The sequence below is a fragment of the Pararge aegeria genome, chromosome 21 (assembly GCF_905163445.1).
Source record: "Pararge aegeria chromosome 21, ilParAegt1.1, whole genome shotgun sequence".
NCBI lineage: Eukaryota > Metazoa > Arthropoda > Insecta > Lepidoptera > Nymphalidae > Pararge > Pararge aegeria.
The window spans coordinates 12116092-12142851 of NC_053200.1; the positions used below are offsets into that span (position 1 = coordinate 12116092).

General features: G+C 36.6%; 1 protein-coding gene across 3 annotated transcripts in view; it reads right to left on the reverse strand.

Moving 5' to 3' along the window:
* Positions 1–4474: 4474 nt before the first annotated feature.
* Positions 4475–26760, reverse strand: part of LOC120633521 — a 36109-nt gene continuing 13823 nt past the window's right edge. The window contains exons 8-23 of one of the 3 annotated variants that reach the window (XM_039903749.1): positions 24862–24999; positions 23887–24027; positions 22774–22893; positions 21645–21671; positions 20072–20460; positions 19114–19466; positions 18244–18430; positions 17378–17548; positions 16327–16498; positions 14927–15048; positions 13522–13739; positions 10937–12423; positions 10346–10656; positions 8265–9818; positions 7383–7513; positions 4475–4747 (exon numbers count right to left, since the gene is read on the reverse strand). In XM_039903749.1, coding sequence (XP_039759683.1) covers positions 4689–4747; positions 7383–7513; positions 8265–9818; positions 10346–10656; positions 10937–12423; positions 13522–13739; positions 14927–15048; positions 16327–16498; positions 17378–17548; positions 18244–18430; positions 19114–19466; positions 20072–20460; positions 21645–21671; positions 22774–22893; positions 23887–24027; positions 24862–24999 — 5580 coding nt within the window. In that variant the 3' untranslated portion in view covers positions 4475–4688. Of the gene's footprint in view, positions 4748–7382; positions 7514–7540; positions 7768–8264; positions 9819–10345; positions 10657–10936; positions 12424–13521; positions 13740–14926; positions 15049–16326; positions 16499–17377; positions 17549–18243; positions 18431–19113; positions 19467–20071; positions 20461–21644; positions 21672–22773; positions 22894–23886; positions 24028–24861; positions 25000–26760 lie in introns of those variants that run through there. The other 2 variants (XM_039903750.1, XM_039903751.1) reach the window with 2 other exon arrangements.

Here is a 26760-nt window from a genome sequence, read left to right on the forward strand (position 1 = left end):
TAAAATTTAAAATTCAATAATATAAATTAATAAGAATTATTAATACTTATTTTTCATTGATTCACTGCCGCGTGCGGCAACACTGACTGGTTCTTGTAAGGGCTTCGCTTATGCGCCCTAATGTGACTTATATACCGTATTTTAGCACTAAATATGCGTGCACAGTGAGGACATGTAAAGGTACCGTCATAGTAGTTGTAGGTAATATTGGACGGTGGCCTTACTTTAAGATGGTCACGATAAGCATCATGTTTGTTACACCTTTTGTCTTCGAAGTTGCTGGTACTCTGCTGGACTAAATGCCTCCATTGCGTTCGATTTACAGCCAGACTTTCCCCATGTAACGTGTGAAAACAGTGATTTTGTTTGTTTGGTTTGCCTTCCTTTACGGTTTAACTAAATCAACCAATCAACTTGATTATGCCATAGACTTACGTTTTAAGAACGCAAAGTAAAATAGGCTACTTTTTATCCCACACACAGGATTCGTAAAAAAACCGTAATTGACGAACGCGGGCTTCTGCTAGTTAAGAATCATATTCTCATCATCTCGCTACCGTGTAATTATTATGTACGCATCAAAAGTGCCACCTATGGGCCGACTTGAATAAATATATAATAAATTGATATATTTGACTTTGACTTTGACTTTATTAAAAATTTCACTTCATTATAACAAAGAATTTGTCTTTTGTCAGTACCGCTAAGTTGGCAGTACTGGCTTGATGGTATCTTTAATGACCACACGTGTCTTATTCCTTCAAATACAAACAGATTTATCTGTTCGCTGTTAGAATCTTAACTTACATATTAACAACTCTGCATTCAATACATATCATTGTAATAGCGGAACCACACTGCGACGTATTCGCAAAAATATTTGCTACACAAATCCCGCGGGAACCGTTGTTTTCCTAGAATGAAATGTCTATGTTACTCTCCATCCTTTTAACACTTTGGCTGCTGCCCTAATATTAATAAATACATACATTGGGACGGTTGGATTACACGCTAGGCGCGTTTACCGCACTGGTGAAGCTTATTCGAAACAGGCGATATGAGCCTGCGGGCCCACACGCCACGCTCTTACGAACACTCTTACTTTCTCACTTATTTATTGGCTAACGTGAAAACCCAACACTTGTCGTATGTGAAATATGTTTTATTTTGTTGGATAAAATAGAATAAATAGATAATGAAGCCAAAACACATTGGTTCCGATTCCGTGTGATTCACTTAGAATTGCGAATACGGATTGTCGACAAAGAAGCAAATTTTAAAATAATATGCATTTTAATTAACTATGCCAAAAGTAGATCAGTTGCTTAGTTACGGGGTAAAGTAAGGAAAAACAAACTAACTAACTTTCGCATTAATAGTATTAGGAAGGAAGTGTGCGAACATCAAACACGCACATCCACACTTCGTGCCGGTATGCCTTAATATGAATATGTTATTATTGCTATCTGTATATAAAACTAACAGAATTAAAGTATTTTTATCAAAAATTCTTCAAACTGAAAAAAAAGAAAAAAACTGTATATCGTCTGCTAAATCTGCAGAAATCAATATATATCTTGTATATCACACGGATCTACAAATGCATAAGTCTAAACAATGTTTAAGTAAAAAACAAACTTACTACAGCGATTTTACTATATAATTGATGAATTTCATAATGACAAGATGGCTATGGCTTCAAGTGATCAAATGAGTGGTACACGTGAGCGCAGTATATGCGCATATTCCGCAAATTCGTCTCCTTTTGTTTGTGTGTGTGTGTCAAAAAACCGACAAGTACACGGATATGCGTGTTCGCTATTCGAATTATGCTTAGAACAAAGCAGTGTGGTACCATCTTAAAGTTCGAGGCGCACTTGTCAGGTGTGTGAGCTCACCCACTTCATGGACACATTATTACAATATATAAGTAATTCAGGGCTTTATCTAACGACTACCATTTAAAATATATTTTAATAACTAAGTAACAAATTGAGAATTATAAATCGTCATTTGCGGGTTAAAGTGATCTTACATAGATATTTTTAGGATTATCTTTTAATGTTACTAGATATAAGCAAATATTATATAATTCACTTATTCTAATTTACTATTAAAAAAGATAAAATCTATTTCTATAAGAGCATAGATTATAAAATATTAACAAATTATATTACTTAAACAGTGAATTAGCTGTAACTTAATGACTTCACAGTGTGCATATTCTGATTTTGATAAAGTATACCTCATTTTATAAGTCTGACCTAGCACCTTAGTCTGAAGTGGGAAGTATTATAAAAAAAGATCGGTAAGATTTCAAAATAATATTAAAAGAAACTAATTTGTTTTCATGCATTCTAAAATACTTTTAATGTCAAACATTTTTTAACAATTTTGCAGTATTACATAATATAGATCCATGTGCATAAAGCTTTATAAAAATATGCAAAGATCTTGAAGAAAATACATATTAAGGTCACCACTGATCACAGTCAGTGACGACCATTATTCTTGTATAGTATTGTAAATCACGTAATGTTTTGTATTGTAATTTATAAGAAAAAAAAAGTGATAATCTGGTCACGCGATACTTTATTGGTTTAATTATAATTTGGTATGCATATTGTTTAGCAGCTTTAAACTGTAGCGTGTAAGGAACATAAATTATTTTAATATAATTATTTGTTGTACTTGTAAGAGATAAATATATAGTTGCCGCAATATCGAGTTATTATTTAAAAACCCTTGCACGTATTTTACGCACGTTGACTTTATGGGACAACACATGGTTCCCAACACTGAATTATTTTGATGGGTGATGATTATAGGTAAATTAATTTGACACATTGACAGTCCCTATCAAAGGTGTGATTTTATGGGGGAGCTGCTTGTGATCGATGTTACGGACTAAAAGCAGAATCGCCAGATATAGGTATATCAGTTGCCTTAGTAATATTTTATGGCTTGCTCGGTCGTTTTCGATTATGGAAATACTTAAACATGGGAGTAAAATGGATCTTATTCCTATTGCATTGTAGCTCCAATTTGCCTACAAATGTTCAGCTCTGCTTTTGGCTAAACGATTGTAAAATAAAAATCACATTAGGCTCATTTTACTTTGACGGTATTGATTGCTCGATTGCGAGCAAACTTTGTACTACGGCTACATTTATCCGATGCGATCACCGTATTCAGTATTACCGAACCGTATCGTGATCGCGTAATACCTATTTAGACGGGCGCGATACACTAAGTTTCATGTAGTGTCGGTTTTACAAAAGAGAGTTAACTGGATAGGGAGTGAATGAAAAGCGTCCACATTCAGATAAGAAGCTAGATACGGTAAGAATAAAATGATCGGTTCGGACAAATATACATACCTGAGTTTAAGCTCAGAGACAAAATTTACATAAGAAATATTCTAAGTAACAATTCTATTGCCCCCTTATTGAAGAAACATATTAAAATTTAAATTACTTAGCGTAAAACAAATGTTTATAATATAAACACTAGTTCTTAACTAAATTGGCTGATTAGTTTCTTTCATAAATATGTTTTCTAGCCCTCTTGTAAAATTTTAAAAATAGTCTTAAGCGCTTACAAGGTAATTCACAATGTCAGTTTGTAGTTTATAATATAAGAATTTTATGATATCCACTGGATGACAAAGACCTTTTTTGTCATCGCTTAGCTTAGCTTAGTACTGGTGGAAACGCGTCATACGGAGCGATGAACCCACGCACGTGGCATGCCCCACGAAACGAACACAAAGAGAAAAAATATAGTTATTATAATGACTCATATTATTTATTATTATTAATCATCATCATGCATACAATAAGAAACCATATGGGTATTTAGGATATAGTGAGTCAATTTCTTATTACTGTACTCATTGATATTACCGGTGCGCAAGTAAAGCAATGTTAAGACCGCACCGCACCTATTCCTTGCCCTGTTGGGCGGTTTAACTCACTACATACTCTATACACATACGAAGACACAGTGCAGTGTATAAGTGCATGTTTACTCAAATAAAATATCATCAACTTCGTCACATTAAAAATTTAAGACGTTATCACATAATATTCCTCCATTCCATTTTTTCTAACTTGTCTTGTAAAAAATCTTTTCATTATATTTTAGTTAAGTAAGTTTTAAAAATTATAAAAAAAAACAAAATTTGATAAAATAAATAAAAACAAACAAAATAAAAAGATTTTCTTAATATTAGTAAGCTTTTTATTTTTTTTCTTAACAGTTGAAAATAAACCTAATACTAAAAAAGTAAAGAAAAGATTGTTTACATGATAAGACAGGTTAGAGAAAATACATTTTATAAAGCTTAGTTTAAATTACACCAATTAACTTAGTTAATAGTTTTCGTTTGTATCTATTTAAAAATAAAAAATAATATAATAATCATATTTCGAAACACTTATGTATATTATAGAACAAAACACATGTTTATTTATTATACTTAAAAGATATTAATACTCTCATCGAGTGCAGTCACGAGAAAATCAAACTTAAAATATTCTCACAAAATAAAATAGAAACTATATTATTATAGGTATCACAATACAATAAAACATAATATGTAATTTTGACGATTCATGTAGATTTACGTCCATTGCCATTCAAAGTAATCGGGGAAGAGTTTTATAACAATATTACTTTAATATTACTTATTCCAATTCAATGATGTCATCCAAGTCGTCAATGTTAAAGTCCGCGAGAGAAAGTTCTGAAAAGAAAAACAACGTTTCAAGGTGGTTTTAACGTAGCAATAGTTAGAATATACTTACGTTGTACTATTACATTCCAAAATTCAGTATTAATTTATTTCATACAATAAAATTAATAAATCAAGTTATTTCTGTACAGTGACATTACACTGTGAAAACAAATATATATAAGTAATTTATGTAAAGAGTGGTTGAGCTAATAAATAAATTAAAACTTGAAATAACAATTAATAAAGGACAGTCTTATTATAACCTTTGATGAGACTTTTTAACATTATATCTTCAAACGAAAAAACTACAGACTCAGTAAAAATATTCTGAAATTTTATTATTTTATAAAAAAAGAAGACCCGAAACAAATATGTAATAACAGACCTATCAGTCTAACATCATGCATCTATAAAGTGTTCTCTACCACTTAATTGCCACGCATGACAAAAATCATAGATCCAGGGAGTGGAACAAGCAGGCAGGCAGTATACAATAGATCATATTCACACACTAAAAAATATAATAGAAAAATGCAAGGAATATGAAATACTATTATACATAGGATTTATCGACTATTCTAAAGCATTCGATTCCATTTCGCATAATTTTAACAACTACAGGACGGAAACTTTCTGGTATATTTTATTTACCCTGTATGAATATATTAAATAATTATATGCAACAAGAAAATAATTTCTTTAACCACCTACATTTAATACAAAGAATAAGTGGACACTTATAGCAACTTATTTTCTTATTTACCGCTTAATATTTTCTATTCTAACACATGAAATGCATGGCTTTTTTATTTCTATGGAAATATCTACTCCACGCATTTCTTACGTATTTCGTACATATTCTAAAGTACATAAAAATATTCCTTATTTGTATTGCATATTGTGTTGTATTTAAAAACCAATCACTAGCTTATTATTGGATAGTAAGTACACCACAGTACAGACGCCTGTTGAAGATTTGGCTAAGGATCCTAGAGCCAAATTAACTCGACACTATACCGAAGATATCCCAGACGTCAGCCTATACGAGATTAGTGTGGCTCTCAAGCAGCTTAAAAATGGCAAGGCGCCGGGTGATGACGGAATAACGGCAGAACTCCTGAAGGCAGGTGGAAAACCGATACTGAAAGTCCTTCAGCGTTTGTTTGATTCCGTTATTCACCAAGGCACAACGCCAGAGGCATGACACAGGAGTGTGGTGGTTCTGTTCTTCAAAAAAGGTGATAATACCTTGTTGAAGAATTACAGACCCATCTCGCTGCTGAGTCATATCTACAAGCTGTTTTCGAGAGTCATTACGAATCGTCTCGCTCGTAGGATTGATGACTTCCAGCCTCCCGAACAAGCCGGTTTCCGTAAGGGCTTTAGTACCATAGACCACATTCATACGCTGCGGCAGGTTATACAGAAGACTGAAGAGTATAACCGGCCACTTTGCTTAGCGTTTGTGGACTATGAAAAAGCCTTTGATTCGGTGGAAACTTGGGCTGTGTTTAGGTCACTGCAGAGATGCCGAATTGACTACCGGTATATCCAAGTGTTGCAGTGTTTGTACAAAAACGCCACTATGTCAGTTCGTATACCGGATCAGACTACGAGACCAATCCAATTGCAGCGAGGCGTGCGACAGGGAGATGTTATCTCCCCGAAACTATTTACCGCTGCGTTGGAGGACGTCTTTAAGCTTCTGGATTGGAACGGACTTGGCATCAACATTAACGGCGAGTACATCACTCAACTTCGGTTTGCCGACGATGTAGTCATAATGTCTGCCATTATGACTCTGGGAGACCTAAATACGATGCTCAATGGCCTCAGCAGAGCTTCTCAACAGGTTGGCCTACGAATGAACATGAGCAAGACGAAGATTATGTCTAATGCTCATGTTCCGCTTCAACCAGTAATCGTTGAGAACACTGCACTCGAAATTGTTTACGTCTGACAATACGTATACCTAGGACACACGATCCAGTTAGGTAGGTCCAATTTCGAGAAGGAGGTGAACCGCCGAATCCAACTCGGATGGGCAGCGTTCGGGAAACTTCGTGCCATCTTTTCGTCAAAAATCCCTCAGTGCCTGAAGACGAAAGTCTTCGAACAGTGCGTGTTGCCAGTGATGACCTATGGCTCTGAAACATGGTCGTAAACTATGGGCCTCATAAGAAGGCTTAGAGTCACTCAGCGGGCGATGGAGAGAGCTATGCTCGGAGTATCTCTACGCGATCGAATCAGAAATGTGGAGATTCGTAGAAGAACCAAAGTTACCGACATAGCTCAACGAGTCGCGAAGCTTAAGTGGCAATGGGCCGGGCACATAGTTCGGAGAAAGGATGAACGTTGGGGTCCCAAGGTGCTGGAATGGCAGCCCCGTACTGGTAAGCGCAGCGTTGGTCGACCCCCAACGAGGTGGACACACGACATTAAGCGCGTCGCAGGTAGCCGTTGGATCCAAGCGGCTCAGAATCGTGGAACTTGGAACTCCCTACAAAAGACCTATGTCCAGCAGTGGACGTCTATCGGTTGATGTGATGATGATGATGAAGGCCCACAGGTGTGGATTGCTTCGGGTATCAAATAGTCTAAATCTGCTATGAGAAGATAAGAACATGGAATGTATAAAACTTACTATTGCCCTCTGATTTCTTCTTTTTACTGGGGATACTGTCCTGCCAAGGTGATGGTCGTTTACTGACGTCATTAGCTGGAGGCTTCTGAGGAGGTATCACTAGAATTTTCTTCGGATTAGCATTCGATTTCCTGTTGATAGAGGAATTTTATTAATCAGTTAGTTATTTTTTTTCCAAACTCATCCGAACCAATGTAGATAATATTAATTTTGTCGCATGAATATCTTTGTTTTGCCCTGGTATCCAGCAAAGCTGTGGAGAGGACGGCGTGGCAGAAAAATTGTCTCCGCTCAAGAGAAGAGATGTGTGTACGTGAAAGACACAGGTTGGCTGGCTGCTGAACCATTTCACATCCGCTCTCCACTTGATCTAGGTCCACTGAAGCTAAGGGAAGGGAAGAAATGGAAATAACTATAACTATTAACAATAAATGAAATATGATAAAGTTGTGGTTGCAAATGATACTTTTAATGATGGTTTTTCTATTTTAATACACACATTTTTATTTCTGTCAGAGAGCATTATTTTTGATAATCTAAAAAGTTATGGATGACTAAATAGAAAATAAACTTCTGTTTATCCAGATATCCAGCAAAGCTGACGAGTACCTGTTGTTTAATATATGACCAGACTAGAAATCTCTCACTTTGTTAAACAGTAGTAGCTACAAACGATCTGCTAGTAAGTTCTTACATGATAGATTGATAAATTGTTCAAAAACTTCGTTAACTAATGTTACTATTAGAATTTATACTTTGGATTGACCAAGTATTCTTGAAAACTACTTCGCTGTTTTAGTTTGGATGCTTGCTGTTTTAATAGACTTCTAGAAGCTTACAAAATTAGAAATACATACAAATCTAAATGAAATAAATACATACGTTGAAGAATCAAACGAGGTCGACGGCTTGTTCTTAGCGTTACTGACTGCGCCAGCGTTGTTTATTAAAATATCTTTCGAAGTCCCGGAAATTTTAATATTGGTTACCAGTTTAATAGGTGCTGTGGACCCTTTTTTAGTAGGTGTAGGTCGGGGAACTTCGCTGGCGGCCGCGAAAGCTTCAGTCAGATCAATTACCTTGGCGGCCTTGTTTTGCGATTTCGTGGAATCATAGGATTTTAAGAGAGCCTCTGCTCTTTTAACGGCCAAATCACTAGATGCTCTAGCCATATTGCTATCAGCCGTTTTAGTTACGATAAAAGTAGATGACTTTTGACGGGAATACGATTCTTTGGTGTTCATTTGTTTGTTGGCTTGATACTTGTCTGCAGGGATGTGCACAACGTTCTGGAGAACCGAAAGTGGGTCCGGAGATTCGGACCTCAAGTTATCGTTGCTGGAAGGATATGATTTACGCGCTCTTTCCGTTGACTCGATAACATATGAAGTGTTTTCGGTGGCTTTAAATTTTGAACTAGAGCTTCCAAATGTCGGCGTTTTTGTGAGGTTTATAGTTTTGTGGGTAGTTGCCGGTGCTTTTGTGGGGTTTATAGTTTTGTTGGTAGTCGCTGGTGTTTTCTTGTTGCAAATAGGTTTGCTATTCGCAGGTGTTTTCTTGTTGCTGGACAACGCCGTTGTTTTCACGCGGTTTATGGGTTCTTTAACGGATTCTTCTGGTAAAATTTCGACGCAACTGTCGCTCGCGGATGCGTTAACCGCATGTGGCTTGTTGGCATTTATCGCGGCAGGTGCTGTATCAGTTTTGTTTAAAATTTCAATCATCCCATCCTTATTTATTCGCATAATATCTCCAGGCATACATTTACTTTTCATCACAGAAAGTGGGCCATCCTCTTCAGAAACATTATGTGCGATAATAAAGACCGATTCGTCGGATGTAACTGAAATATTTTGTGATGGCGCTCGGATATTTGGTGACTTTGCTTTTTTAGATGGTTCCGAATTTGTAGCATTAACTTGTACAATTTTCTTTTTCTTATCCAGTAAAGTGGTAAATTTACTCTGTTGTTTAACAGTAACCGCTTCAGAATCAGCTGTATTACTAGAAGAGGAATGAGGTAGCTTAGTTGTCGACTTAAGGACTTTCCGCGTAGCCGTTTCAACTGGTTCAACAGGAGCTACCTCCTCATCACTGTCTAAACAGATTGTTTGCACCGATGAACCGCATTGTGATTCCTTCGAAAATGGTTTTGAAATTGTATTCAATACAACTGGAGGCGGAGGTAGAGGTATCGGATTGACGACTGGCTGCTTTTGAACAATTTGCACAACTTTAGGCCGAGTCGCTATTCTATCAGTATTGATCGAACTAAGGTTTATTGAAGTAGGTTGGGAGTTGCGTTGATTGCGGTGGGTTTGAGACTGACTCACAATGTTTGGAGAGTCGCTAACAATAAAATCGTCGTCATCGTCGGGTAGAATGCACTCGTCTTGTGATGGGTATCTTGATCGCAATGTCGACGGAACTTCGAACCTGCGTCGAAACATTCGATTTTAATAATGAAGCAAATTACAAACAGTAAAATCTCTTGGCTAGGTTAGGTTAGGTTAATACAGTTTAAGCACATTGTATGGGGCGATTTTAATCTATTTATATTGAATACTGATAACGATTAATTAATGCAATACTCTAAAGTTTGGGAATACGGTTTACAAGGTCACTTGACTTTTTTTTAAATAGTAGTAATTGAAGAACCAAGCAGTTTTTCCTGGGATGAAAATATACCTAAAAACAAGTTGATTTGTTGCTTAATTTAAGAAAGGACACACAAACCAAGTGACAAACTCACTTTCGCATTAGTACATAATATTAATAAGAATGACAAACCATTTTTACCAATAATATATAAAAAAAGAAATTTATGGAAAACAATCTATTTTTGGCGGTAAAAAAGATCTATTTTAACACGTCAACTGAAATGACATGCACTAAATGGCGGGGTTATAATATACATTATATCGTTAGTTGATAAAGAAATGTGTTAGTTTACCGCTACTTACATTTCTACCGGTACCACTTCTAGCGCAGCAACGCTTTTAGGACCAGCTTTTTTAGATTTGCGAACGCTTGAACTGGTTGAAGGTTTTAGAATATCGTCATCAATCAATGTTATTGTTCTTTCTATGTGATTTTGCGGTTTCTTTTTTATCTTAGTTTGCGGTACAACTTCTGAATCGTTAACGGATTTATTTTTGTTTGATTTTTTATCATTTTCTGATTGGTCTGGTACAGTACTCGGCCGAATGGTTCCGCTATCTTTTTTAGGAGCACTCGCATTGTGTAGTTTTTTAAGCAAATCTTTACCTAATACCTGTTGAAAACAACCAAAACATATTTTTCAGACAATGAAAGAACTGTCTTAATAGAACTGTCGAAAGTGACTTTATTGATTTACGTAGATGAGTTTCTTTATTTATGTATTTATCAATGTGTGAGTATAACAAAATATTAGGCGCAGGACACAGGACATACACAAATACGTACACATACTAAACATACTAAACAAGTATATCGAAGTCATAGGACATGAATGGACCAAAATTCCAACTTAAGAAGCCGGGTTAACAAGGCAAAAGTTATTTTGAACATACCTGCACAGCAATATCGTATATAGGACCACTAACGATATCCTTGTTAGTAGCCTCTAACTCCTTCAAAGCCTTCAACGTGCTGTACTGAGCAGCCAGGATTGCAGCGTCTTCGGCCAACTGCGGTTTCCCAGTTAGATATGTGTGTGCTACTATTTTAATGAAGTTCTTATTAGTTAACAGTGATTTATGTAGCGGTATCGGCGATTGATCGTTTTGCTGATTACTTTGCTGCTTTACTACTTTTATTCTACTTGCCGCAGCTTGTACGTCTGGTGCTGTAACAGGTGCAGCTACCAGCGGTTCGTCTTCATCACTGAGTAAAATACTTTCAATAGCATTCACGGGTTCACTTTCATCATTTACAGTTTGTTTTATTATTAACTTTTCAATTATCCCTTGTTGACTTGCTGTTTCTTTTTCAATATATGATAAATTTTCTTGTTTAGATTTTTTTTTACTTGTTTTCCTTTTTTTCTCTTTCTCGTTCTTCATAAGATTTTTTTGGTTAGCCAATAGTGTTACTTGCGACTCCTCCGTGTCAGGTAGTGTGATACTCACTGAAGGTAAATCAGAAGTTATTGTCTCGTCATTATTGACAGAGGCCAAGCTTAAATTATATTCGTTTGACTTTCTTGTATTATGCTTTAGTTTGTCCGTGGGCATGTTTTTAATTTTCTGTTTGTCCGGGATATATTCTTCATCAGATTCCCTTCGATTACGCCTCCGCTTCCTTTCCGGGTTGTCAGAGTCAACTGATTCCTGAGTTTCCTGAATTTTTGGTACCTCGAAGTATATACTGTTTTCCACTGGGGTTCCAACTATCGTTTCAGTAGAATGAGTTTCACCAATCGTAGTTTGTTCTTGATTCAGGGTGGTATCCGCTTCTTTTCGTTGTCTCCGCCGTTTTCTACTCGAATACTCAGATTGTATGTTTGTTTCTTGATTTTGATCTACACAGTATATACTGTTATAATCGGCTGGGGTTCCGACTATCGTTTCTGCTGATTCTGTCGGTTCTAAGTATTGGCTTTGGTTTACGTTTGTACCAGTGAAGGCTGGTGGAGGAATGCTAATTGTTCCTTCTTCTATCAAAACTCTAGCGATACTTGCGGTAACCGGATCGATATTTCTTAACCTTCCTCGTTTTGGATTGGATACAGTTTTTTGTACATTTTGTATCAGTTCGGAGATTTCTTTGGGCCCATTGGTAGTATGAAAGTTGTGTTGGATTAAAATGTCCATTATTTTTTGGATCATCGACTTTTCTAACTTTGGCTTTGCAAATAACTCGTCTTGCGAGCTTGTGGAGGGTTGAACTGGCATGTTCTTGCAGGCTTGTAGGGGTTTTCTTCCTCTTTTGGATTTAGGTTTAGTGTCAGATCCACCAGGTACAGATTGGTTGTTGGCGTCATTTTGGGCATTTTCTGATTTAGGTATTTTCGGATCAAATTCTTTTTTTGGCAGTTTTAATGCAATACTCTGTATATCTGTAAAATGTAAAAAAAAAAAATCTTGAAGACAAAAATAACAATAAACTATTTAATACTCACCAATGAAGAATATAGGTTAACAACTTATAAACTAACAGGGTTTAAGGGCCGCCTTATATTTAAAAGTTATTTCTGTCAAACAACCGCTATGCGTAGAGAGAGCAAAAGTTGCGTTAGTTGTATGTTAGCACAAATAATTAATGAATCGTATGTCAATAAAGATCAAACAAACAGTTATAAAATTACAAACACTTTATGAACAGTATAACTGAGAATATAAATGCAGAGTTTCAACGTTTCTCAAACATTAACATTATTTGATATTTACTTGATGTCTATATTGGAGTATATCACAGTAGAGAGCAATTAGCAAGACATATCTACAGTACGTTAGTACGTACTGTACTTGTAGTATACCAGTACAGAACGAGTATGCGTGCAGTATCTTGTGTTACCGCCTGGGTTTAGTCAGCGCTGCAGTTCAATCCGCTTATCCAGGTTTACCCAAGCCGTGCAGTAGCGAGTCGAGTTCGTTTCATTAACACCCACTGAACGAGTTACTGCTGACGACTCAACGTATAACGACGTGTGTGTACGCACGTTTGTACGTAACTCTTGGAACTGGCGGCGAGACGGCGGCTCGCTCGCCCTCAGCCAAGCCTATTTCGAACCGCTCGGTAGCAAGTCGTGCACGGCAACCCACTGACCACATAACTAACTCTATAGTTAAATAACATGTGTTTACGAAGTTTTGTTAGCAAGTTCATCTTAGAACTGGCTAACTCGCCCCGGCCGTAGTAGCGAGTTGTGTTCGTTTGGCTTCAGACAACGGCCTAATCGCCCTTACCCAAGCCAATTTCGCTAAAACCACGTAGTAGGGAGTCGTGTTCGTGCGTGACATAGCAACCTGGGCGAGTTACTAGTTAGTTACTATCAGAATACAGTAAAATGTGTTCGCGTATGATTATTAGCTCACTGGATCTGGCTTCAGCCGGCGGCTTGCTTGTCCTCAGCCAAGCGAAATTGCAAAAGCCATCCAGTAGTAACACACTGAGCGAGTTACTACTGACTACTCTTAAGTGGCATGTTACGTACGTTTATTAGCATGCTCCTCTTGGAACTGGCTCCAGACAGCGGCTCGCTCGTCCTCCGCCAAGCCAATTTCGCCAGAGCCGCGCAGTAGCGAGTCGTGTTCGTGCACGGCGTATAGCAGAGGTCCACAGGGCGTGTCACTGGCAGCGACTCGCAGTAACGCCGCGTCTCGAACCCCCGCCGCAAGACCCGCAGCTACACCTGCCCCGTCCTCGTCTAGTCTGTTTAATTCAATATGGCATGGTAAAGGATTGGATCCGTTGTTCTATATCGATAAAAACGATGGCTTGCCGTATCGTGCAGCAGATAAGTTTTTTTTTTTTTTAATAAATAAATAAATACAGTACGACGATACACACATAGCTACCTAGCCCCAAAGTAAGCGTAGCTTGTGTTATGGGTACTAAGATGACTGATGAATATTTTTATGAATAATATACATAAATAAATAGCAATATTCATATAAACACACAAACACTGAAAAACATTCATGCTCATCACAAAATCATTTTCCAGTAGTGGGAATCGAACCCACGGCCTTGGACTCAGAAAGCAGGGTCGCTGCAAACTGCGCCAATCGGCCGCCAATACAATTGTCACCACCCCCTCCCCTCTTCCCGCGGGTGCCGTACGAGGCGACAAAGAGAAAATAATTGCACACGCGCAACAGCGACTGCGATCACCAGCCTGTCTGCTCAGCGTAGTGATTATGAGCAGAAACCTCTCATTGGAAACGACCTATGGCCAGCAGTGAAATATTGCAATTGATAATTATGATAAGATATCTCATGATTTCAGTGCCACAGATTTGTTGGATGAGGTTGACCAAGTTTAATTTAACCATAAATTAGTACAGTATTTTTTTTTGTAATTATGTCAATAGATCCGTTACGTGGTTGATGTCACAAGTATCGAAACTAAATTAAATTCAATGGTCTAAAAGTAGTGCTCTTCTCACACTATATCCTGTAGGACACAGCTATTTTAAGACATGTCAGAGAAGTATAGGTTATCGATTTATGTATAACAGATTTGGCACCAATAGCGATTATGAAAATTAAGCTTAATTTGCTATACTCCGCGAACAGCAGGAGAATCTGTATGATGTAATTTATAATTTCTTCAATCCGTATACTCCACATCAAACAGATTCTCGGCAATGTACCCTCTACGCACGTTTCGCTCCGAAACCGGAGCACCCTCAGGAGATGTTGACTTTACAATGAATATAAAGGTAGGATTGAAGAAATTATAACTTACACCATACAGATTCTCCTGCTATTCGCGGAGTATAGCAAATTAAGCTCATAATATACTAGGGATTTCCGCAAAGTAACGCCTGCTTCAATCCGATACCTATAGCTATTATGAAATGTATGAATACATTTTAAGTTATTACTGAACAAACCTGTAAAGCTCGGTCAATTCGGACATGTTATAGTGTCGGTCGATCTGCTGTTCGTCTACAACACGGCAGGCGACCGCTTGCTTCGTCACCGAGCGCTCATAGATCTTTTGCTCCATGGTACCCTGGTAAACAAAAAAAATTCATCGTTTTTAAAGTTCTAGCATAATTGTTAAATTAGAAACCTCACAGTAGGGTACTATTCTGTCGGTCCGTACCCCATAGCCTATTGTGTCACTAACTACTAAATGTCTTGTCAAGAAATTAGGAATAGCGGCGTACTTAATTATTTATGGACACTGTAACGAAATATTGGACTACAGATAATATTTTTAAATATGAGGCTTAACTTCCGAAATCATGAATTCCCAAATTGCACTGCCGGGTATTGAACCCGGGGCCTCATACTTAAATACACAGCGCTCACCGTTACGCCGGGGCGGTTGGTCACACAATGGGCGGAACTTTGCAAGACGAGTTCCTTACATACCCTGCTTATTGTTGCCTTGTTTGTAAGTTACTAGCGTACCCAGCCCGCTTCGCCGGGCTAGATTTTGCTTTATTTTATTTTAACAATAAACTTACATCATTAAATTTTTAATAAAAGCTGTATTTGACAGTTTGACAGTCCAAAAATAGGAGTGCTCCGATCGTCACCAAACTTTAAAGGATTACTCGCCAGGTCAATCCGGAGATTCCCTGAAAGTTTCATTGAAATCGGTCCAGCCGTTTCGGAGCCTATACGGAACATACCCACAAACTTTCTCTTTTATATATATAGATTATTAAAAATTAAGCTGTATTTGCTAATCTTATATAATCTTTATACTCCTGATAACGACTAAGACAACGGTAGGAATCTTTGAATCGTTAGAGTCCCTGTGGGAATGAAGTGTATCGAAAAAAAGCAGTCGTATTTATATAAAAATACCCACCAACTCAATGTCATGAACCTTGGTTTTTTAATCAAATTTGTAAAAATCCTAATCAATTCAATAAAATATCTGGCAAATATGAATTTTTAGTTATCTTAAGTTTAATTATTTACCCACTTTAGAAAATTACATTACAGTGAATAATTGTTAAGTCTTAACGTACCAATTATTCATTGAAAAGTCAGATTGAAGAAATCACACCATACAGATTCTCCTACTTTTCGTGGAGTAAAGCAAATTAAGCTTAATTTTCATAATATATCATGGAATTCCGCAAAGTAACGTCTGCTTCTATCCCATATTGTTTATAGGCAATGATTTTTAACTAAACACCTAGAGTCAATTATCACCATTAAAGAAAAAAAAATCCTGAAATGCGTGTCATCGGTATATGTGCATGAATCTGGAAACGTCGGAAGGACGGAAGGAAGAAGTCTGTTAACGGAAGTTAACAGACTTCTTACTCACCATGGCCACGAGTCGGTATATGTAACAGTCTTTCTTCTGTCCGAATCTGTACACGCGGAATATACTCTGGATGTCGTGCGCGGGGTTCCACGAGGTATCGAGAATGACGACCCGGTTCGCTGCTGTCATGTTCAGACCGAGTGATCCCGCGCGTGTTGATATCAGAAATAATCTGTCAAATAGAAATGACGTATTAATAGACATAATGACAGTAACAAAAAAATCGCTGAAATTTGGTATTTATCTACTGATATAATCACCATCATCATCATATCAACCCATTATCGGCCCACTACAAGGCACAGGTCTCCTCCCACAATAAGAAGGGGTTAAGTCCACCACGCTGGCCCAGTGCGGATTGGTGGGCTCCGCACACCTTTGAAAACATTATGGAGGAACTCTCAGGCATACAGGTTTCCTCTCGATGTTTTCCTTCACCGTTTAACGCAATTGATATTTATTGCTTGAATTAAAACGCACATAACTCTAAAAAGTCAGTGGTGCGTGCCGGGGCTCAAACCCGGTCTCCTCGAAATGAAAGCCGAACCCTTACCCACTAGGCTATCACCGCTCATCTAATTTAACATTATATAACTGAAAATATTCACACTCAAAATGTATTTTACGTATATAAAAAAAAGTAGCTTTGGCCATTTGTACGCTTTGATCTTTTAAACTACGCAACGGATTTTAAATCAGTTTTTATCAATAGATAGATTAATTTAAGCGGAAGATTTATATATGATGCATTTTATAGTACATGCATATTATATGATTCAAAGTACTGCAGAGCCAAACATTTTAGACGAATACAGGTGATTTAAGTAGAGTAAGACAACTGGTGTTCATATGAGCTATAGGCGGTTAATAGATTGTAGACTAACTTTTTTTTTTTTTAAATAAGTTTTTCCTGTCTTCTTTCTCTTCTATTTTTGTTACAAAATGTTTTAACCAATTATTGAAGTAAATAAAAATTATTATTGAAATAATGACACTGGATTTGTTAGGTACCTTATTTAAAAAAATATTTAATTTGATTTGAGTTTCTCACTTGGTTCCAGTGTTGCTCTCGGCGTTAAACTCTCGACACCACTTCTGTCGCACCTCAGCTGGTACAGAACCGTCGAGACGATAGTACTCCCGGCCCAACGACCAGTTGTTGATGCGCCGTAGGAAATACTCTAGAGCGTCCATCGTGTATAAGGAAGTCGAAAAAATAAGGCTGCAAAAAAAAAAAAAAAAAAGAGATTTTTCAAACGCCGTTCAGACTTCGAGATATTTATTTAATTCTGTAAGCAGCAATTTTGAGACAAGCAGTATTCTGATTCCCTTGACGTCATCTTCTTTAAACGGACTGGACTTTCCGCAAGAGTCTGAAATTGGGAACTGTTATGAATGAAAATTTCATTTTGACAGATAAACAATATCATGACCAATTGCTAAGTCAATTATCACAGCAATTTTGCGGTGTTTAATAGACACTGAAGACATTATAAATTGCATTGTGAAGATTTTTCTGATTTTCGCGTTATTATACGCGAAAATATATATTAAAGATTTTTGTAACAAGTTCGTCCGGGGAAGAACTACACTTTGCACTGTGTTCTTTACATGCCCTGTAAAGTTTTGCCCTTTTTATATACAATGGCTTAGTCTGCTAATTATTACTTAAAAAAAACATGCGGTGCAGTCTTTCGGGACTGCCGATGGAAGTGAAAACTAAATCTATGTACACATATAGCTCACGGGAAGCGTGCGATTTCGATGATGCGAGTTTTGTTCACCCAAAAGTTTACATGTATACGCAGCTATATAGCTCATGGAAAGCAAGATTTTACTTCAAAAAATTAATCATTGTAGGTATATCATGGAATTCCGCAAAGATATGCCTGCAATTCCATCCAACAAGATGCTCACACTTTGTCCCCGAGAGCGATGCACTCATCCAGCAGTCGGAAGATGACCAGGAACTTATTGGAGCTGTGTAGCGCGTCCAGTACTTCACTTTCAGCAACGTAAGGCAGCCACCACGTCTCCATTGTACTGGGCTTTGTGTCCTCCGAAGCTCCTAGATCCTCTGCAACTAGGTCGTCTTCCTTCTCCACTGGAAATTAATTTATATGATCGCTGTTCAGATATTGAAAAGTTGCCTATTTCAGTAATGCCAATTTTGTACAAAACTCTCCAAATCAAACTAAATTGGCAGGTGTAAAAATATTGCTCTCCTTTTCCAGAAAGAACATTGCGAATGGGATAGAGATATTTGTATTTGATATTGTGAAAGTGGTGCTATTCCATATATCTGATATTGGTACCAATACCAGATATTTCTAACAGATTTCATCAAGGTCAATTTAAATAGGCTACCCTTAGTATCGGATATCCATATTCACAACTGTAGGGTAGTTTTCGGGTATCGAATAATAGTTCTGTGTAAAATGGAACTAATTCAACTTTTATTAAAGCCGATCGAAACATTTATGAAATAAAAATTAGCTGTGCAGATCGTACTTAACTTTTGGCTTTAAGAGGTCATTAGCTGTAATTAACTTTGACGCTCAGTGTTTTAGTACTCGAAAAAGACTTCCGAGATTTCAAAGGCTTAAATATCGTATGTCGAAAATCCTCTTTTATAGTGCCTTCAAGGTCTTATCTCGTGCTCATCGCCAAAAGAGGCTTTTCAAAAAATACTAAAACATAATGTCTTAGGCAGTAAGAACTAGTAAAAAAAAACCGTTTAAATTTCGAATTTTATAAAAAAATAGCATATTTTCTGTTTCTGTTTACCTTTAATTTTCTGTTGCTTTTCTTCATCCCGACTTTTCATGAAAAAATTGTGCAAAACCTGCGGATGGGTCCAGATTTTTTGAAGAACGTGGAAGTCCTTGAGTACGCTCTGTTTAGTTTCTTTTGCGTAATTTGTCAAATAGTGCGTATAAAGTTCCCTTTGACTCTTTGTTAGTGATACAAAGACAGTGTATTCATGTTTCTTTGGTAAATACGGATAGAGGACGGAAGCCTCTTGTCTCTGAAGACATCCCTCTAGTACTTTGTGAAGGATGTGCGTTCTAGCTTTCATGAGTTTAATGTCTTCTTCTATGGAGTCTCTGTGTTGTCCGTTCATAATCGGATTTTCGAACCTATGAAAATGAGAATAAAGATGTTGATAGAAATGAAGATGAACATTCTCAGCCTATTATTGGTTTGGGTATCATCATATCAATTCATTTCCGGCCCACAATTGGGTGCGGTTCTCCTCTCAGAATGAGTAGAGACCCGCCCGGTTTAGGCCGTAGTCCATCACGCTGGCCCAGTGCAGATTGGTGACCTCCACATGCCTTTGAGAATATTATGGAACTCTCAGGCATGCAAGTTTCCTCACGATGTTTTTCCTTCACAATTAAAGCAAGCGATACTTAAATTGCTTAAAACGCACATAACTTACATAAGTTAGTGGAGTTTGCTGGGATTTTAATTCGGCCCTCCCGGCTAAGTTTGTTTTGGGCTCTTCTCAGATCGTGGCGCGTTTGGAACCTACCTTTAGTTAAGCTAACGTATGTCGTTTGATAAATACAACTACCTAACTACTACTATGGTGATCCATCACCTAACAAGTGTTAACATTTATGTATAAACACTTCATTACAGCCGGTGATGAGTGATAGAATAAAACATTTATGAATATTAATTTACCATATTCAATCATAACATCGTGTATAAATATTAAATAATCTTTTTAACTTACCGATTAGAATATTCCGAATAGCTGCCAAGTAAACTCGGCTTAACGAAGTTGACCATGCAGTAGTACTCCCGAAGATTATTCTGCATCGGCGTACCAGTAAGGATAATCCTTCGCCTTGTTTTGACTCTACTCATGGCCACGGCAAGCACGGAACAGTCATTCTTCAGCAAATGACCTTCGTCGCATATCACTATGTCCGGACCCGGATCGAGTAACGCGGTTCGGATTTTGTTTAAAATTGTCGTCCTCACGCAATCTAACACGGGATCTAGTGTTGACAGACTTCTGAATAGTTCGTAGCCGATTATGAATATTCCACCACCGTTGTACCAGTCTTCAAGTTGGTATGCGCGTTCGTAGGTTTTCTTGAGTTTCGATAGTTCGAACACCTAAAATATATTCACGTGTGAATAAATTTTGACACGTGTCTATTATATGCATGCTAAAAGGTACCTAGAAGACATTCACTAGTGCTGGAAACAACTGTTTTTTGAAGACACTTGTGAACAGCTATTTCTGACTGTATTTTTTAATTTATAGCATGCTTTTTGTGGCGTTTAAATGTTGTACGCCACAAAAAGTTAATAACATAAACAGGAAAAGAAGAAAACTCTAAAAGTAGGATGCAAATGGCCTTATAGCTCAGTAGCGATCATTGCTAGGAAAACAGAACGAAAACATGCCACTATATACAAATATATTGCGTGTTCTTTGGTATTCTTCATATTATAATTATATTCACAAAAAAAAATCAAATTAGCATGCGATGTTTTCGGACCAATATTTAAATCGGTATGCGTTTTCATTATGCTCTCTTTAATTATCTAATAAACAATTTTTTTTATTAGATTTGTTGATACAGTATCTTTTGATTAAGCATTGAAAGCTTAAAAGTAAACTACAACAGCGACAAGTACATACAAATATTACCACACAGTCAGCCATTTTGAATGTAATAATATGTTAAATCCGTGCCATTAAATCATATAATATATTAACAAAAAATATCGAATGACCATCCGAGGTTTTCGGACTAATAATTAAATAGGTATGCATTTTCATTATGCTCTCTTTAATTATCTAATAAACAATTCTTTTTATTAGATTTGTTGAGAAAGTATCTTTTGCTTAAGCATTCAAAGCTTTAAAGTAAACTACTACAGCGACAAGTACATAAAAATATTGCCACAAAGTCAGCCATTTTGAATGTAATAACATGTTTAATCCGTGCCATTAAATAATATTAAATAATACATTTATAAAACCGCAGTCAATCTCTTGCTGTTTCATTCGCACGCCCGTATGTTGGGCGAAAGAGACAGCACGACATCGATCGCCTTTTCTATATCTATTCTTTAATGACGCGAGTTAAACACTTGTGAATTGTTAATTAAACTGTCGGCGACTCTTAACTAAGAATTAGGATTCAAAAGTCACTACTTTTAACAACCAACTTATCGCACTTATAATATATCGATAAATAAGAACAATAAAATAAAAGAAAAACTTAAATTTACAGACAATGCGAGCATTGAATACTAAGTTATTATATATTCACTGATATATATTTTACCTGCAGTTTCCTTTTAAATTTTCGGTTCTGGAAAAGCAAAGATAAAACATGTTTTAACTATTATATTATTACTTTTATTAAGGAAGTAGAACGCAAAACAACATCCAATTTATTAAAATGGGCACAAAAGAATATCCTATTCTAACAGATGGCTACTGTTACATTAAGAATGATATTAATAAATCACGACGAGAAGATAATCCCCTTATTCTTAGAGGCATGTGACCTTCTAACATAGCTATTGGCCTGCTCTGTATTGATATCTGTGTAATGCAAAATGCCTAGTATGTTTACAGTAATAGTAACCTAAAAAAAAACAGAGTTGACAACATAAACAAGAAACTGGCCAGAAGTTATACGCAATGCAAATAATCACATTTAATTGCTCAGGTTTATGGACACAGGGCGGCATGTTGCAGGACGTGTTATTGAATGCTCTGCGAAGTGATGCTCTGTTTATAGGCGATGGTTTCCACTTACCATCAGGTGGGCCATCTGCTTGGTCCGTCAATTATTAATACTAAAAAATTAAAAAAAAATCTAAGTCAGAAGTTTTTATTATGACACTTGAATCGATAATCACTATTGTAATGGTTAACAATTTTTAAACGCAAACTAAAAAATCTTATACTATCTCAATTGTTATACCGCTTATAGTTACACTGTGGCAACGACTTCGCATTTCGCAACCTATAGATATCGAAGATTCTGAGGGTAGATTTTTAATAATTTATATGTTCACCGAATAATAAGTTTAATATGATTGCTAATCGAATAATAAAAATAAATAAATATACTACGACAATACACACATCGCCATCTAGCCCCAATGTAAGCGTAGCTTGTGTTATGGGTACTAAGATGACTGATGAATATTTTTTATAAATAATATACATAAATACTTAGAATATACATATAAACACCCAGACACTGAAAAACATACATGCTCATCACACAAACATTTTCCAGTAGTGGGAATTGAACCCACGACCTTGGACTCAGAAAGCAGGGTCGCTACAAACTGCGCCAATCGGCCGTCAATATAAGATCAATATGATTTCTCTTTAAGTGCAGATGTAATATTATTCTTTAAGAGAAATAAATGATTCTTTAACCTGAAAAATGTTACCTTAATCTGCTCTTTAACAGGTCCAATCCATTTGTGGATTTCGTCAACCCAGTTGAGAACTGTGGACAGCGGGCAGCAAACAAGAACTCGCTGCATGCCCACGCGTGGGTGCGTTAATACCTGTTTTAAATGATAATCAGTCAAAACTTTGAATATAATCTAGGTATACTAATATTATATAGAGCGTGGTGAGTTTTGTGCGGCTTACAATTTGTTGTCGTGCTATTTCATTCGCACGCCCGTATGTTGGGCGAAAGAGACAGCACGACAATGATCGTCGTTTTTATATCTATTCTTTAATGACGCGTGTTAAACACGTGTGAATTGTTAATTAAACTGTTGGCGACTCTTAACTAAGAATTAGGATTCAAAAGTCACTACTTATAACTATCAACTTATCGCACTTATAACATAAACGATAAATAAGAACAATAAAATTAAAGAAAATCTTAAATTTGCAGACAACGCAAGCATTAAAGGTATACTAATATTACATAGAGGAAAGTTTTTTTTATTTATTCTTTGTTGGGTACAAAGAACAAATAAAAAAAACTTTCCTCCGATCAGACTGATTTTATTCATTTATTCGCCAAAAGAAAGCTAAACAATCAAGTCTAAAATTTATTCAAAAAAAAAATTGACCCATAAGAAAATCGCAATAATGTAACCCAAAGTAGAAAAATTTTGCCCATCAAATTCAAATTAGCCCCGTATTTTAACAGGAAAATGGTAATGTAATAAAAAACAGAATTGCATCGGCCCCCATATGGGCATAAGGGATGCAGATCAGATGCAATTCTGCAGCCATAAACAAGAACCTGGCCGGAAGTTACACGCAATGCAATAAAATCACATTTAATTGGTCATGATGGACAAAGTGCGGCGTTGCATCCGATTGGTCCGACAATTATTACAAGAAAAAAAAACTACTACCGGCGAAGATAGACTAAAGTGCGATTATTGGCCACTATTCCCCGGGATTATGGGGCTGGCATGTCTTCGAGGATAAGTCCCCAAAAAAAATAAAGATTTAAAAAAAAGAAAAACCCCGGGACGTGCTCTCAAACAACGCGTCCCACGTGACCTTCGCTTACGTGATGACGTCATACGCACCGTGTGCAGTAACGCCAGCACTTGTAAAGTCTTCCCGAGTCCCATGCAGTGCGCAAGTATGCAGCCGCCGCCCGCGTGACCGCTTTGCACTTGGGACACGCTCTCGAAGCACGCGTCCCACATGAACTTGACACCTTCGTACTGCGGATAAAATTCATTTATATTAGTATTATAAAGAGGAAAGATTTGTTCATTTGTTCGTAATGCATAAACTCCGAAACTAATGAACCGAATTTTTGTAGTTCATTACCGGCCCACTACGGGGCACGGGTCACATCCCATTAGGAACTATTAGGAAGCTGTTTATTTTTATCCGCGTCCGCTGATTAAATGATTCGTCTAACGTTAACACTTATTAAAAAAATATTGGCCTTTAGTGGACTACAAAAAGTACGCAATATCATATCCCTATCTTAAAAATAATTAAGGCACAATAACGTATTTTATGTGTAATAAAAAAAACTGTAATTTTCAATTGACATTTTTAAAGCATAAAATATTTATCCTTAGAAAAAGATCAAGTTAGTAAGTATCAAAACAGTCTTATGTAGATAACAGCGGGGCCCATAACAGCAGTTATTTGATCACATAGTCTAGGAGATAGTGTGTTAAAATTAAGAGACGTACTGCAGGGGTCAAAAGGGGTCGAACAGATTGTTTCCATTGGACCTAGCCTTTATAAGGTTAGTACTTTAGCCTTTTTTCCAGGGAGACTGAGTTAGATCCCCGGCATGCATCTCTAACTTTTCGGAGCTATGTGCGTTTCAGGCGATTTAATACCACTTCCTTTATCGATGAAGGAAAACATTGTGACTAAAACCTGCATGCCCGAGAGTTCTCCTTAATTCTCGATAAGACATCTACCAATCCGCACTTCATTCGCGCGGTGGACTATCGCCCAAACCGTTCTCATTCTGAGAGTAGACTCACCGAAAATGGCTTGATAAGATGGACTATAGAACGTGATATGATTACCTGATGCGCCTTCATGACCTTAGTAAAGAACGGGTCAACTGTAACAACGGGCCTCAGCTCGTCAAAATCGTACTCGAGACAGAGCTCGTCGTTGATCACCACCACGTTGACGCCCTCCTCGCATCCGAGTATCTCTCTCTGAAATACAAATGATTTAAATTGAAATTGTCATCATACTCATGATACAACGTCATCATCCGATGAGTCCATGGCCAGGTGGGTTCGATTCCCACTAATGGAAAATGCTTGTGTGCAGTGGCGTGCATAGCCCTTGGACCCAGGGTATGCACAAGGTGTTCAGCACAAACATAAAGTAAAATTTATATTTTAGATATGTCGGTTTATATTCAAATTACTTTACGTAAGTTATATTTTTGATTGATTTAATATCTTCTATCTACTGCTAATTGAATAAAAGTACATACCCTGATTTACGTCACAAAATTATGACACACCATTCGGCAGCATTTTCTAAGCACACTGAAGATGATAATATTTTTTTACAACATGTTTTTAGCGTCTTGATGAAAATTATTAATATCACAATATCCTTTATCATTTCAAACTTTACGTATATTGGACAATAAAACAAAAGGAAAGCAAAATAATCGATTGGTGTGTACAAAGCCGCTTAGTCAAGAATAGTTTTCGTAATATTTATTATTACACATACGTTTTACTTTATCACCTTTTTTTGTGGATATTTGTAACATTGGTACACACCTTCCTTTGCGAATGATTTCTAATTTTACGATAAAGGGATAGAAATTAAAGTTGTCTCTAAGTACTTTTTCCAGGCACACTGAACCCAAACAAATACCGCACGAATATGCTTTCATTATAAAATGAATGAATAAACTATAAAATAACGTTAACACATTAAACTATCACTACTCAAACTTTTATAAGTTGCTGAATTTATGCACTTTAACCGTTTATTTATCACCAACGCCATAGAGCATTGTTCGAAGGTAAACAATAATGGCGATTGAATATGCTAATGATAATATTGCAATCGAAATTAGTCAAAATTAGTCTTTAATTTTTTTGTAAGTATGGGTACGAACGCTATTTTATTTTGATATGTCAACAATAAATAGAAACAATATTTATTGTTAACTTTCTCACTTTCCAATAATTCCTGGAATACTTTTCATAAAAAAATCAAACACGTAATTGATTATCCACTTCCGTAAGCAGTGCTTATAGACACCTATACATAGAGAATTTATGAATGAAACTGTTCACACAAGACCGATGCTAATCTTGTAAGTACAAGCGCACGATTATAACATTACACGACACACACTACTAACTTGCACGCACACATCTAGCAGAACGATTCTTTCTTTGGGCGTGCTTATTTTATTTGATATTTCTATGCAACAGTAGATGGCGTCATATGTCGAGTGATTCATAATAATTGATTTACCCTGCAATCGATAACATGAGATTTAAATGATAATATAGGTATTTTTACGTGTTTTAAAAGGTAAATGTTTAGCATTTACGGTTAAAAATTAAAATACGAAGTAGAAATTTTTATTTTATAAGCTATACCTACGCCTCGCGCGCGCTGGTTGCGCTGTCGCCTGTCTAGCGACACTTGACCTAGAAGTTTGGCCGCTCATTACTAGATGGCGCTTTCATATATTTTTTACTTAGTGTTTTTTTAATTACAAAACTTTAATGGTCCTATCTGAAGGTTCTTTAAGACCCTGAGGGTAGGGTATGCACTGCTTATTTGCATATATGCAATGCACGCCACTGCTTGTGTGATGAACATGAATATTTTTCAGTGGCTGGGTGTTATCTGAATATTATCAGGTTAAAGAATCATTTGTTTCTCTTAAAGAATAATTTACATATTCACTTACAGAGAAATCATATTGAACTTAT